At 40.6% G+C, this 16,168-nt stretch overlaps 1 protein-coding gene across 12 annotated transcripts in view; it reads left to right on the top strand.

Annotated features, from left to right (window-relative positions):
• TENM1 (teneurin transmembrane protein 1) overlaps positions 1 to 16,168 on the top strand; it is a 393,076-nt gene that overhangs the window by 310,974 nt on the left and 65,934 nt on the right. For all 12 annotated transcript variants that reach the window (XM_083595775.1, XM_083595774.1, XM_083595782.1 and 9 more), the window contains 2 exons: positions 120 to 352; positions 11,629 to 11,783. In XM_083595775.1, the coding sequence (XP_083451901.1) occupies positions 120 to 352; positions 11,629 to 11,783 (388 nt within the window). The remainder of the gene's footprint in view (positions 1 to 119; positions 353 to 11,628; positions 11,784 to 16,168) is intronic.

The following is a 16,168-nucleotide window of genomic DNA, read 5'->3' as shown; positions in this document are numbered from 1 at the left end:
ACTTAAAGGGGGGCGGGGAGGAGAGATGATTTGGTGTGAAAAGACATCCCAGAAGGTGGAGCGTTTGTTCTTACAGTAACTAATTATTGTTTTGTGTTTCTCCTTCCTTTTCTCAATAGCACAAGTCCAGCTCACAAGTACTACCTAGCCATGGACCCAGTGTCAGAATCCCTTTACTTGTCAGATACAAATACCAGAAGAGTTTACAAGGTGAAATCTCTCAGTGAAACCAAGGATTTGACCAAAAACTATGAGGTAGTGGCAGGAAAAGGTGACCAGTGCCTTCCATTTGACCAAAGTCACTGTGGAGATGGAGGACGGGCTTCCGAAGCATCACTTCACAGCCCCCGAGGTAGGTGAATGCCAGAAGCTGAAAGAGTTGTCCTTGACTGCAGCATTTAAAACAGGGTTATTGTTGGGCTCTACCTCCCATAAGCCCCAGCCAACCTGTAGGTTCCTCATCCCTGAGAAACTTCATTTCATTATGTGAAGCTCTTGAATGAAATGAGCCCTCGACAGCTGAGTGCAAGAAGTTACGTTAAACTTTTTTTTCATATCTCAGCACCTTCAATGCAAAGAATAATATATTTCATGTGTTTCAACTTGTCTGTTACAACCATTGCCAAGTTAGACTACTGAGTTTTGTTTTGCTCTGTGCACATTCCCTCAAAAGATAGTGAGACTTCTAAGTGTGCAGCAAGGATGGGAAATTATAATTTATTATTATTACTTATGAAATTTGTATTCTGCCCTATACCTGCAGGTCTCGGGGTGGTTCACAACATAAAATCACAATATAAAAAGACAAAACACATCATAAAAACAAAAACAGGAAAAACTCAATAATCCCCTCCCCAATAATCCCCAACACATTTTAAAAGGGCAGTGGATGTCAATCAGCCAAAGGCCTGGTTTTTGCTTGGCGCCTAAAGGTGTATAAAGATGGAGCCACTACAGAAAAGTCTCGTTCTCATGTTGCCACCTTCCGGTCCTCTCATGGAAGAGCCACATGAAGAAGGGCCTCAGAAGTTGATATCAGGGTAGGTTCATATGGGGAGAAGTGGTCCTTGAAGAATCCCTCCCCCAGTTTCCATTTCCCATTACCATTGGTTGTGCTGGCTAGGAGTTAGAGGAGTTAGAGTCCAGCAACATCTGGAGGGCCACAGATTTGTCCCACATTAATTTCAACTATTCTCCATCAATTAATGAGAAAAGAAATGGCATTTGAAAATAATCAAAAGGAATGTAATTTTTTCTGTGAAATTTCTGTGGATGGCATGTTAGGAGCACTGGCAGAGGAAGGGGGGTGCAGTAGGTGCAGCTCACCCTGGGTGTCATCCTGAGGTGGGGTGAGATCGCCGCCCCGCCCCCCTGGGACACTCGCCCTGCCCCCATGGGCAGCTAGCTCCGCCTCTGGCTGGGAGGTTGTTGTGCTTAATCTTGTTTTTGATAAGGTCTCTGGGAAGTGTTTGTAAGTGTTTCTACAAATAATCTCATCAATGGCCTGCACTCTGCAGTCTTCCCAGGTGCCCGTCATTCAATTATGTACCCATATGCTTGATGCATCAAAGACATACTGGATTTTTTATGAGTAAAACCTAGCCAATCATTTTAACAGGCATTATAAAGGTGTTCAATTGTATAGGATGGTGGAGCTCATTAATGCACAGTGTGGGTAATTTGGAATAGAAAGTACCCAGCAACTCATGGGAAGGTCCTTAAAACCTTGCAAGACTGAGGTCTAATGTATTTGCTTCTGGCTTATTAGCCTTCTAGTGTACAGCAAATGCCTAATTAATAGCTGTGAGGGAAGGTTTGGTCCCGCCATCCAGCTCTGAAGTAATAAAGGAAAACTGTACATCAGTAGAAATTTGAAATTAACTGAGAGGCAGTATAATGTCCATGACACATAAGAACCCTCATTTGAAAACCAGCTAGTAAGAGATTGCAATTATAGTCACTTTAATACATTTCTAATGATGGAAAATAAGTGTGAAATAAGCACAAATAAGTGTTAATATTCAGGCCAGCAATTAATGCAGGAAATCAACTCTAAAGGAAGGTAAAATATATGGATGTAGATACTTTTTTCAAGAAAATAAGAATCAATGTATCACTGCTGACTGAAATTGATTATATCTAATTAAAAGACAATTATCTGCTCCGACTTATTTACTTGCTTGGTGGAAGTTTCTAACATGGAGGTTTCAGAATTGCCTGTGCAATTTCCAAAAACAATACTGTCATCATCTAAGTTACCTTGTAACCCTGAGCAACAATTCAGATAGTTATAATGATTTCCCCCAAGTAGCCTTGGACATTTGCAATATTTCAGTAATGGAAAAATAAATATGTGGGCCTATTTACTATTTGAATGGGATACGGTTCAAAAAACTCTCCATGAAACAGTGACAACCAATAACCTTTGCTCATCTAAGTAGACTGTGTAATAAAATCCTTTACTAAAAACAAAACCCTTAAGAAAAGGTCTTGATAAAATCCAGACTACATGGAGTTGTTCACAAAGGAATAGGTGGGATTACTGCCCTGTTCTCAACAGAGATACACACCCTTGTAGGGACCAGGTGCATTACTCAGCTGTCCTGCTATGTTCCTGCTCTACACAACAAGCCACTTCATCTAACACTGTCAATGCCTGCTAATGGAGGACAGATACCTTGCCACTGTCATCCATGCTTCGTAGATGATTTTAATGCAGTGTGCATGGGGCTGTCTTTGAAAATAATCTGGTAGATTCCACTAGTGCAGAACGAGACAGCCTCCCTCCTTTTAACAGGAGTAGTCCAACATTAGCGTATATCATCCAATTCTTAGTTGTTGCACTGGCTGCCAGTTCATTTTGGGACAGAATTCAAAGTGCTGGTTCCTCAAAACTATATAGAATGTTGTTATCGATTGGTTTCCCCACCCAGGTGATCCATGAACACATTGGCAAAGGTTAACATTTACAAAAGTATTTAGAGGATCAAGCCAGACATCATAATTGCATATTGTTTGTGAACCTTGTAATTTCAGTTTCTCACTAAGCATATGTATTTCCACCAAACAGGTTTTAAATGGCATATTTTCATGTTCTGCCTAGGTAATTCAAGTGCATGCAAAGTCATATTAGTTCTGTTTGGTCTTATGCTTCTTGTGTTCTTAGAGCAATAGTAACTTTTTATTTTTTAAAAAAGTAAGAGATTGCACACCTTTAAACTCTAAATCAGTTACCTCTTATTTTAATTCTGTACCATGGCGGCCTATAAATAAGTAATTGCATAAAATTGCTTTAGTAATTCCTCAATGGTAGCTTTAATTGAAAGAGTCAAAGATATTTAGAATGGGTGACATGCAAATTGTTAGAAATTGTTATGTGTTAGAACCATAAAATTAACCAATTGGATCCACTTTTTTCCTATTTAAAAGTTTTATGAGAAACTGCAAATTCTTTCTGAATACAATTGGCATGTTTTCTTTTTATCAGACGTCTCTGGGAGTTTATGAAGTTTTCTTGGGGGATTTTATTTTTTTGCAAGTTGAATTAGAAATGTAAAATAACTAAAGTTATTTCAAGCAAAATAGCTAAAGTTAATTCAGCTACAGTTGAATCAGAAATGTCATATTACTAAAATAGTACAAAAGAACCCCCTCCTTCTGAAAGGGAACTTTCCAAGAGGGAAAAGACATCAGGAAAAAATGAATGCAAATTCTCTAGCTACAGATTATGCCCATCAACTGCATATGTATGAATTCTTCCATTTACATATCTGTTTTCAAGATGTATTGGAGGTTTATGGCTTCCTTATTGCATGATTGACAGTTCTATAGATAGTCTTTGCAGAGGTAAGCTCAGTGAGGCTTACTCCCACATAAGTGTGTACAGGATTACAAACCTAAGCTAGTTTCTCTCATGCAGAAAATGTGATGTCTTTGTCTAAGAGGCACATAGATGCCCCCTGAGGCTTTTTCTATATGTGATAAGGGACAGGATCTTCCACTAAAAACTGGTGTGATGTAGTGGTTAGTGCTGGGAATCCCCACTCAGCTGTGAAGTTTATTGGGTACCTTTGTGCCAATCACTCTTTCTCAGCCTAACCTACCTCACAGGATTGTTGTGAAGACAGAATGTGGAGAACCATGTGTGCCACCTTGGGAAAAAGGAGGGATATAAAGACAATAATAAATAAATACCAGTTGTTGGGGTCAAACAACAGGGCAGTATGATTCAAGAAGGCTTGGAGTGCTAATGGAGTTGTTGCTTTTTTCTCTAAGAAGATCCCAGGTACAGATCTGGGCACAGCTATAACATTGTGATTTGTTTATTTATTCCATATAATTTATATACTCCTATTTCCCTCCCAGAACTACAATTCCCCCAATGATTTAAGAATAAATCCCTCTTCGCATTCTAAGAAGAATGTGTTCAAAAAGAAAAAGAAGACTGAGAACAGCTCTTGCTCTATGTTCTTCATAACTTATCAGACCATTGGTCCATCTAGCTTAGCCTTGTCTGCTCCAAGGGGTAGCAAATGTAGTGCTCTTCATATATACCCATAGTTGGACTGCAACTCCCATGATTCTTGGCCATTAACCATACTGGTCGGACTGATAGGAATTGTAGTACAAAATAAATAAATCTAGAGGGCACCATTTTGGGTACCCCTAGTTTATGATCGCTGATTGCAGCTCTCTGGGGTTTCAGACAGGAGTCTCTCCCAGCCCTGCCTGGAAATGCCAAGGATTAGAACCAAACTAGATGTAACATTGATGGGGTTTTAAGTGATTTAAGATTTTTGTTTTTAATTAAAATAGCTACCATGGAAAAGAGGAAACAGGATTAAGACTGTGGCATGCCAGGATACGGGTTAATCCTTTCTCTTCTTCCACCATGGCCCTAATGATGCTCACACCTGGAACTTGAAATTCATTCATTTAATTATGATTACACTTATATTTCACCTTTCCCCCAATGAGGTCAAGGAAGCATACATGGTTTGTCCCCCCCCCTTTATCTTCACAACAACCTGGAGAGGTAGGTTAGGCTAAGAGATAGTGATGCAGAAAACTCACCCACTGAGCTTCATGTCTGAATGGTGATTTGGACCCAAGAGTCTAATTGCTACACCACACTGTTTTACTTCCGGGTGGGCTTACTCACAATTACCATCTTGCCTCGTTTAACCCTCATAATAGGGGAGGAGCAATATTGATTACCATGTCAATGGTATAAATTGTAACAGTTCCACTAGTGCATGAGAACACAAAAGGGGGGGGGACAACACTGTAGATAGCTTTAGGCTGCAATCTATAAAACAATTGAACAGTTGGGTCTGTTCTATTGACTCGAATGGTGCAATTTTAGCTTTAGGCAACCGTGCTACGTTAAGTAGCTTATAGATTGTAGCCACATTTCTAAACCTTAAAATACCACCAGACATAACACCAATATGTGCTTTCCTTCCACATTTTCCTTATGTTAATATGAAGCTGGCAGCAGTTTTGCCGTAAGTAAACCATTAGATGCTTACATACGGCAGATGCGAAGAGTTTGCAAGCTTGGGTAGAGAGGGAGGTAGGGAAGACACCATAGCACAACCTTCACCAACCCTAGAGGGAAAGGCTGTAGCTCAGTCACAGAGCATCTGTTATACATGTGGCAGGTCTCTATATTAAATTCCTGGCATCTCGAGGTAGAACTGGAAATGTCCTCTGTCTGAAACCCTGCTGAGCGATTGCCAACCAGTGTAGACAACACATTGAATATATAGGCTAACTCAATATAAAACAGCTTCCTCCGGATGTTTTGAGTACTGGATGGGGTTGAAGTGCAAAAACATTTGGAGGGCACCAGGTTAGCAAAAGCAACATAGCATCTCAAGTGGACAGACTTCTTCCCCTACCCCAACCCCCCAAAATCACTACACCAATATGTCCAGAGAAACATTCTCCATCTGTGGGTAGGTGTTTACTTTTGTTTAAGAGTTCAGTATTTCAAAAATATGTTTAATCGCTTGTTTCCTTCTCATGGATCCATTAATTTCTTCTTTTTAAATCACTTGACTGTAATTGCTTATTCCAAGCTACTTTGAGGCCCTCTGGTTGAGAACGAGTCCCAGATCTGCTAAGCAAATGAGTAAAGCTAGTTTAAACTTTTGTTTATAACCCATCACATGCAGGCATTAACTGAGTCTGAAAGGATAACGTAGAGAGCTGCCTTATGTTGGGTCAGACCATTAGTTCATCTGGTTCTGGACTATCTACTGTGACAGGCAGTGCTGCTTTTAAATAATAATAATAATAATAATAATAATAATAATAATAATAATAATTATTTTTATTTGTACCCCGCCCTCCCCAGCCAAGGCTGGGCTCAGGGCGGCTAACAAGCAATAATAAAAACAAGTTGAATGAATACAACTTAAAAACAAAATTAAATACAACATTAAAATATTGAAACATTAAAATATTAAAATGTAGTCTCATCGCAGGAGGAGAAAGGAAAAGAAAAAAGAAAGAGGGGAGGCAATCAAATTGGCTCCAAGCCAAAGGCCAGGTGGAACAACTCTGTCTTACAGGCCCTGCGGAAAGAAATCAGATCCTGCAGGGCCCTGGTGTCATGAGGCAGAGCATTCCACCAGGCTAGAGCCAGAGTTGAAAAGGCCCTGGCTCTGGTTGAAGCCAATCTAACTTCCTTAGGGCCCGGGACCACTAGGGTGTTGCTATTTATGGACCTTGAGACTCTCCGTGGGGCATACCAGGAGAGGTGGTCCCGTAGGTACGAGGGTCCTAGGCCAGGAAGGGCTTTAAAGGTCAAAACCAGCACCTTAAATCCGACCCTGTACTCCACCGGGAGCCAGTGTTGCTGGAAAAGCACTGGGTGAATATGCTCCCCAAAGAGGTGCTGGAACTCACCATGAACACCCCCCTCATTCTCTTATAATGGAAATGGCACCCTCCTAAGAGGTGATGGGACTGAGTTCGAGTGAGTTCCAGCTGGAAAAAAAGCCCTGTTGACAGGCACTGGATAGCCATGGTTTCTGGCAAGAGCCTTTCCCACTTCTACCTGGAGATGCTAAAGATTGAACTTGAGACCACTAGCATGTCATGAAGCTGCCAATGTCAACATACACTATGTAGCCAAATCCAAGCTCAATCAACAGACAGAACTAGAAAACATAATTAAGGGTGGGGAAACTACAGGGGAACCCCCAAAGTAGGTAAATGATGACTTGAGCATGCTTAGTGCCAATGAAATGCTAACTGACTGCCAGAGGGCAGGAAACTAATGGGGGGGGGGTGGAACATAGTATCCTGAATTACAACAGACTGAATGACTGCAATGCCCTCTGTGTGGGCATTGGTCCAGAAGTTGCAGCTAGTGCAAAAGGTAGCAGCTTTATTGCTCACTGGGGCAGAATATTGTCATCATGCTATGCTGCTGCTGAAAGAATTACACTGCCTACCAGTTAGCTACCAGGCTACGTTCAAGGTACAGATACTGGTGTAAAAAGCCTTATTTGGCTTGGGACCAGGATTCCTAAAAGATCATCTAAACCATGGGTTGGCAAACTAAGGCCCGGGGGCCGGATCCAGCCCAATCGCCTTCTAAATCCGGCCCGCGGTTTGGGAATCAGCGTGTTTTTACATGAGTGGAATGTGTCCTTTTATTTAAAATGCATCTCTGGGTTATTTGTGGGGCATAGGAATTCGTCCATTTCCCTCCCCCTCCCCCACCCCCAAAAAAGGTCTGAGGGACAGTGGACCGGTCCCCTACTGAAAAAGTCTGCTGACCCCTGAACCTTTCTGTACTCGGCTGATTACTGAGCTCTGCAGAAGAGGACCTCCTGGAAATATCATCTCATCAGGAGGTCTGTTCCATACAGTGCAGGCATCAGGCTTCCAGGGCTCAGCCACAGTTTCACTTGACCCATATTTTGATTGTAGTATGTACTGATTAATTTCCCTGGGTCCAATACCTTGTTTAGTTGTTCTGCGACTGTGCCTTGTGAAGATCAGATCTTACCCACTGAACTGGATCTTGTCAGATATGCGGATTTTCCTTAACTGAGCTTCAATTCTGTGGATAAGATTGGGCTTTTGCAAGGCACAACTGCGGAACAAGATAGTTTATATTGTTAAATCACTTTGGGGTGTTTCATGGGAAGTGAAATCGATCCATCAATTAGTAAATGGGCATGACTGTCTGGCCAGAGTCTGAACAGAAATCCTCCACACTGCCAACATTTTGCTGCAGATCTCACTTGTTTTTACTACCTTTGGGCATTGAGTACTTCTAATACTCAAGGAAAAGGATTTTGAACAAAGAGTACTATCTAATAGAGCAATAATTTTAAGATCATCCTTTTCATATACTTTTGGCTATATAAAAATGGCCAGTGTAGATCTTCATATTGAGTTAATCTTACCTTACCTAAGCTCAGACAAGCCTTTATGGCTATCTCCTTTCAGACTATGCTATTGGCATGATTGATTGCCAATATCCTCAGACTCAGTATAGATGCCTTTGTGGAACTGCTGAGATAGGTTACATACTGTTTTTTCTTTGTACTTGGAACCCCACTTTAAGTTTCTGGATATCTTTTTATTGTGGTTATACTCCAAAAGGTATAAGCTAAGAGATACTGTTATCTATTGTTAGATAGTGCCTTTTGTGGCCGGGTGTGTGTGTGACTTATAAGTTGTCTCCTTTTGCACGGTTGCAAAGATCCATGCAAAGGTGCTTTCAAGGATAGCTATAAATTGTCATGGCGATACCCTGATTTCATTATAATTTTATTAATCATTCAATTTTTATCACTTGTTTTTCTTGCCCCTTGTTCCATTGTTTAACCTTTATCTTTGATTCTGCCTTTCATTTACAGTTTTATATACAATTTTATAGTATTTTCAGTATAGTTAAACAATCAATCTGTGAGTGCTTAGAAAAAGATGCTGTGATTACTAATTTTGGACCACAATAAAGGGGTGTGTGTGTGTTTACTAAGACCCAGCATGGGTTTCTTAAAGAGGAGTGTAAAGAACACCACAAACACAGATTAAAGTAGAGCATGCACAGAGTGATTCAGAATAAAACATCAACTCAAAATACAATACAATACAAAGATATAAGGCAAATCTAGAGTTCTGTTCATACACCTATCAATTGTCACCTTAGATGGGCAATAATGGATTCTATCATATGGTGCTATCAACTTCTTTGTCTGTGAGAAAGTTGCTTGGTAGTTACATGTCTCCCTACCTTGCTGTCATAGTCTTTTTTTTAAAACCGTCATGCCATAAACAGAATGTCATAAACATAATGTCATTTGTGCCTTTATGTGTTTTAAAGTTCCTCTGCCCTCTTTAAACACTTCTGATGTCTGATTCAATATCCTTTCATTGTCTATTTTAATGGAGTTTGGAGAAAATGATTGCCAGATCTTTTATAGATTTCCAGCCATGAGAAGTTTATTGATCCATTCGCCATCCCCATAATGCCACTCCCCATTTCTCAATAAAATGTCAATCCATCAGTTGTTGCTTGTTATACTCCACATTTGCTTGAATCACTCCCACGGGCACCACTATCTTTTCTCCTATGTACATTTTTTTGTGTGATGACTTCCTCTGTTTTGATATATGAAAAATTTTCTTTGTACTCTATGCATGAGATGACAGACAAAGCAGGCCCAGTGCCCATTTCGTTTCTGCTCCTGATACATATTTCTAGGATTCCTACTCTGTTTCTATGGTCTGAATTACTACTATCCATCAAGGAAACAAACATTGGGAGTTATCTTTCTATGGTATAATATCTGTGTCAGGAACAGGGAACCCATGGTACTCCAGATATTGTTGAACTTCAGTTCCTATAAACCCTAGCTAACATGGCCGATGGTGAGAGATTATGCGAGATGGAGTTCAACAGGTCCTTTGCCAAGGTTTGGACCTTTCTGATTTCTTACCGACTAACACCACCTTGAATATACCACTTTTTATTGCACCCACTGAAACATCAATCTTTAAACCAGCTCTCAGGAAGGCAGGAATCCTTTTTCACATCCTGAGTGGCTTATCATTTTTCTGCAGAACTTGTGTGCATTATTGTTTCTTTTCTAGCCCTCCTTTGGCCTTCCACTACATCCCTTGCTGCAGTCTCTATTAATTGTCATTCCATTTTTTTGCATTATGGAAGGGGGGCTTCCTCCAGTTTTGAAGTGTCTTCCATATACTTTTCACTGTGAAGTCCACATCCACATTTTTTTGTCTGTTTGTGCATTGTTAACCCAATCTGTGCAATGCAATCCTGTGCATGTTTGCTCGGAACTTAAATGAAAGTGTGCAGAGCAAATATGTGGAACCAATGGCTATCTAGATGGTGCTGGACTTCAGCTCCCATCTGCCCTAGCGAACATGGTTGGTGGCAAGGGATGATAGGAGCTGTAGTCTCACAATATCTGGAGGGCCACAGGTTCCCCCATTTCCAGAATATAGCTTAAAGTCACATTCCAAAAGCTGTGTGTGTGTGTGTGTGTGTGTGTGTGCATGTATTTTATTCTATAAAAAACATTGCAGTCACTGAAGAAACATGCTATCAAGGTGGACCTGCTTGTAGAACCTGAATTCTTCTACTATAACTACAGGTTTTGGTAGTAGATTTCTGCATCAAAGGAACTAAATAAAATTTAGAATATAGAGATTATAAGGAACTATAGTGATAATTATGCTTCTACATGTGAAAAGAGCCATTGCTGCATGCAGAAGGTTCTATGTTCAGTCACTGACAACACCAGGTAGAGCTGGGGAAAACCTCTTATCAGAAATCCTGGAAAGCTGTTATGGGTCAGTATATACAGCACTGAATGAGATGGGCTAATGGTCTAACTCAGTATAAGTCAGTTTCCTTTGCTCCTCTGTTCCTACCCATCTGGCTAAGGTAGTTTGATGTTTGCTGGCTTAATCTTTCTGCCCTGTCTTAAACATACTGCTCACCACCACTGTATCTTTTTTTTCATATACAAATAATAAACAGGTTTTTACAGTTCTTAAAATAGTTTGTAGCTGTATTTGTAAGCTAGTTCAAGCTGTAAGAGAGGCAAGATAGAAATATTTAAGTAGATAGCTAGATTGATATATGAAATATTGTTTATTATCATCATCTGGCAAATTCAGTTTAAATCCAACTACTGATTTTCAGGCTGCAGTTTGTGTTTTCATAAACCTCATTGCTTTCAGCCACGGTTTCTTCATTCTTTATGAGAGTAAAGCATGTTCACAAAAGCGCAGAATAATCACTGTGCTTTCAGAGGGGTTTTTTCCAGATGGTTTCATGAATTTGAACACACATAAAAAGACAAATAAAATGGGGGGATATTATCAAATCAACCCAGAAAAAGCCAATAGAATGAAACAAAGTCAGCATTTATAGCAGAACTGGGGAAACCTATGCTCTCCAGGTGTTTTTTGTTGAACCACAACTCCCATAATCCCTGGCCATTGGCCATATTGGCTGGGGCTAATGAGAGTCCAACAGCAGCTGGAGAGCCACTGGCTCCCTGACCACTGATTTATAGTTCTGGTCCCTGGTAGTTTTCCTGCTTAATCTCTTTTCCTCTTCCCCAATAGGTATTACTGTAGATAAGCACGGCTTCATCTACTTTGTTGATGGCACCATGATTCGGAAGATTGATGGAAATGATGTGATCACAACATTAATAGGCTCAAATGGTCTCACGTCAACCCAGCCACTGAGCTGTGATGCTGGAATGGACATCACTCAGGTAGACACTAATCGTTTTTATATGTTGCAGCTGTTCCACATGGAAACAAATTTCCTTTGGTCTGCTGAAATTACATGTGTTAAGGACAGCATTTGAATAAGCATGGTGGTTTTAATCAACTTTCTCTAGGTTGTGCAGCAGCAGCCTGTAAAACTTACCTTGAGATCATCAGTATAATGGAATTGTGGGCTCATCCGACCTTCTGCCTGTCTTGCCGCTTTCCCCTGAGAAAACTCAATCTTTACTGCTGAATCGCAGCAAACGTCAATTGGGTTTTCCATGGATTGACATATGTTCCGATTCAGTGCTAAAGAGTTTGTTTCCCCAAGGAAAGCAGTGGGGCAAATGGAAAACTACTTAGACCCATGCTTTCTAGGCACAGGGCAAGCGGGGCAAGTGTGGACAAAACCTAAGCTGAGCAAATAAGATTTTGCTTTTGTATGTGTCTGCAATTGTTTATGTATTTATTTACTTATGGCTCATAGAATACAATGCTGTGTTAAAAATGCTGTATTTGCAAAAATCTGTTTCAAGATTGCCTCTAGTGTGATGCTGCTATCCGCTGTCTCAGAACATCTGGCATGCACACATAGAGATAATATTCTTAATGAAGGATACTGCCTTGCTATTAGATGGAGGGAAATAACTCTTAAATCTCAAGAGTTGTAGCCCTTTGGAGCTGTTCATTTCCTCTTGGGCTTTGAGAGATCCAAAATGCATCCACCGCCCCCCCCCCCGTTTATGTTTAAAAACCAAATAAACTCAGGCGCACTAAACAGCCTCTTAATAAATGAAACTTTATAGAAACATTACAGAAAGCATAATGGTCAGTCAGCTGTTGCGCCATTGAATAAAAGGAATGGCTAGAGCCATGCTATTGCATGGTAGCTATGAAGTATTTAAACTAGCAAAGTTAATGAGACCCTCGTGTGGCATTAAAATGGCCTTTTTATTTTAAGACAAATAGTCAGCTCAGGTTTGCAGCCCAGCTAACTGTGCCGAAAAGCCAAACTAAACGTTACAGCGGCAGCCCACACTTTGGAACGCAGTTTACGCCCAGCAGCTATAAATTGGCAGGGAAGGGAGCGGGATCCAAGCAGAGAAAGAAGAGGTAGGAGTATAGGGAACTGCCTTAAAGCAAGTCAAGCCATTATTTATTAATTATTTCAACTCGCAATTAATTCCAGATGGCTGCAGCTGCAACACTAAAAGCCCAGTTTTTAGGACAAATTAAGCACATCAATAGGGTAAGCAGTTATTTCAGGAGTGACACATATAAGGAGTGCAGTTGCTGGGCAAGGACATGTGGAGTGAGGTGGTCCTTTAGGTAATCTGGTCCCAGCTTGCTATGGGCTTTAAATGCTAAAAATAAGACATTGAACAGCACCCAGGAGCATCATGGCAGACAGTGCAGCCCCCTCGACTTAGTCCATCTAGTACCTTTACCTTATATTTTTAGCATGGTTACACCGAGGATGGGGCACCTCCAACCATTGGGCCAAAATAGGCCCACCAGGAGTCTTAATTGGGCCCACAAGACTTCTTTCCTCAGCCAAAACAATCTGCCTACACCGTTTTTGTAGGCCAAATTAGGATTCCTAGTGGGCTTAATTTGTGTGTGGCAGTAAAGCTACAGCTGCAAAGGAACAATCAGAAGCCTTAGAACACACTCCCAGTTATTGTTGTGCAAGCGAGACTTACATTTGGCACCTTTTATATTTGGCACCAGATGCAAGTCCCCCTGGTATTGGTTCCACTCAGGAGCTCCTGAGCTGAGCTGCTGAGTAGCTGGTCTCTGTTGAAAGCAATGCTTTCATTTAAATTCAGCGCTGACTGCAAGCCCATCTTTTGGCAGGGGTATTTGCCGTCATGGCTTGAATACAACACTTAATGCTTGCTCCTGATTCTTCCTTTGACGTTGAATCACTGACATCATAAGCAGCTTGAAATGTTAAAATGTTCCATCTCATTTGCCATCCGTTCCATGTGAAATTGACATGGGCTGAATTTAAACCAGTTCACAATGGCGTAGTGCCAGATTTTGAAGTGCAGGGAGCTCATCAGGATAGTCCCTGGAGATTATGATGATTAAGATTTCTTACCCGCATTTCATCCCAGGAAGAGGTACAACAATTAAAAAATGAGATATTAAAATTAGATAAAACGAATTACAATCTGAAAGAATGGCTAGACAAAATATGGGACATGGAAACAACTGTAGAGGGGCAAGGGCCTTCAGTCTCAGCAACTGATCCATGGGACAAGGGTCCCTGTACTTATTAGGCCTGACACACTGCCAAGCTCGTGCAGATCCTGTTCTTGCTGAAAAAAAGAGTTAACTCCAACATGCACAATGTGATTCACTGCTGGCTTGCTCCTGTCAATAGAGCTCAAGCTCTGTTATTTCCAGCAATGACTCAGATGGCCCTATAAAGTGGGCATTTGCAAATTCCAACACACACCAATTCAGCAACTACCAACTAGTGAAAGAAGAGAACATGGGCCATACTAGTTACTGTAATGACTTTCTTTATTGTGTGTGAAACATATCTTGATGCTTTGTGCTTCATTGGCAGACATAACAAAGGTTCTGGGGTGGGGGATTCTTTTCTGACAGACCCCACCCCCATAGTGCAGTTTCCAAGCCATTCACTGCCCTGGTTGCCTCTAGTGGGTCAACGTCCTTCTTTAAATGGAATGCCCAGTATTGGACAAAGCGCTTCCACTGTGGCCTACTAGCACAGAACAGAATTGAATTGTTGCTTCATATGGTCTGGTAACAGGGCCTTTTTTCAGCAGGAACTTGAAAAATAGAACTGTTTGGAGATGATGTTTCTGATAATATAGCTTAAGAATGTGTTCACTTTTTAAATAGTCACAGCACACTACTGATTCATGTTCAGCTTTCTATCCTCTGGGACACCTATATCCTTTTCCACATGAACTGCGTTTTTAATGGAGACTTTTGCCTTGGCATTAGTCCAGCAGGTGCTAGTTGTTGTCATAACTTTTCAAACTTACTGAAGCAACTTTAATTGCTATGGAATGCATGCAATCAGACTCACATTTTGCTTGTGTATGATTTAAAAATATCTGACATGCTGATGTACGAGAAGAAAAGTTTAATCAGTGTTAATTTGCAATCCAGTCAAATTATTCTGTCACCCAGTGGGAAGCTCTGATCAAAGAGGTGTGTGGCCTAGGCTACAGGTTGTTTGGAAATGGTAACATTCAACAGATTTTTGTTCTTTTATAGCTTGGATGGGGAACCTGTGGCTCTCCCAGGGTTGCTGGACAACAACGCCGTCATCCCTGATCACTGGTCATGCTGGCTCGGGCAAATGGGAAATGGGAGTCTAGCAACATCTGGAGGACCACAGCTTTCCCATCTGTGATTTATTGTTCTGATCTCTGTTACTTTCCCCAAGAGAACCAGACTCTTACCTGCCTGTCAAATAAATTGATTCATTTCTGCACTAAATAATGAGCTGCTGATAAACTGTTAGCCTTGCTCCATCTTTAATGTTCATGTTATAATGTTTAGTGTGTACCCTTCAACTAAGAACATTGGTTTTAAACAAATTGTCAGAAGAATATTTTTCATTTCCATTTGCTTCCCCAGCTGGGTCCCACCTCCCTCTTCCCTTCCACAAAGCCCTGGCAATTTCAAATGCTCCTTAAGCTCTTACATTTGACTTGCAAACAATTATTGCAGTTTTTTTATCTGGTGCTGTTACAAAACAATCAGTTTTAGGACAAGGATATTTATTTATTTATAAATAAAATTGTCTTTTTTCAGAGAGCAGGCTCGAGCCGCCATAAAGTCTAATAGCTTTACTATGGCAGAGGTTTCCATGATAGAGAATGATTAAAAAAACAGGATTAATTTTTTTTTAATCACAGCAACAATTTTGCCCACCCACCATCCCAAAATCTATTGACATTTTTTTCCTCCTGGAAGGAAAATTATTTAACACATGACATTTGTGTCAATAAAGAATAAAACTTAGTAGAGGATTTATCCTGATGGAACAGTGAAGCAGATCTTATCACCCAATCCTTTAGGTATCCCTAGCTGTGACACAGTGTGTAATCAATTGCAAAAGATAAAGCTGTATCCTCTGCGTCTCAAGCAACAAGCGCAGTGAGCTCAGCCTCCTAAGTTGCATTTCCTTGCTGTCCTTCCACCAGCAGGTGAAGAATTTTGTATTCTAGCAGGCTTTTTTTAAAAGCAGAGGGCCCTTAATAGTGTTTTGTGTTTTTAAAAACTATCTGCATTTTAATAGATATGTTTTTATATTGCACTAATTCCATAGATAGTTTGATTGTTATTTTTATATGGCTTTAGCTAGGTGTGTTTTAGCTGTAATTTTTGTGCGCTGCCT

The sequence above is a fragment of the Podarcis filfolensis genome, assembly GCF_964270895.1.
Source record: "Podarcis filfolensis genome assembly, chromosome: Z".
NCBI classification, from domain to species: domain Eukaryota; kingdom Metazoa; phylum Chordata; class Lepidosauria; order Squamata; family Lacertidae; genus Podarcis; species Podarcis filfolensis.
Note: the sequence above shows the minus strand (reverse complement) of the source record. Positions and strands in the feature narration are given on the sequence as shown.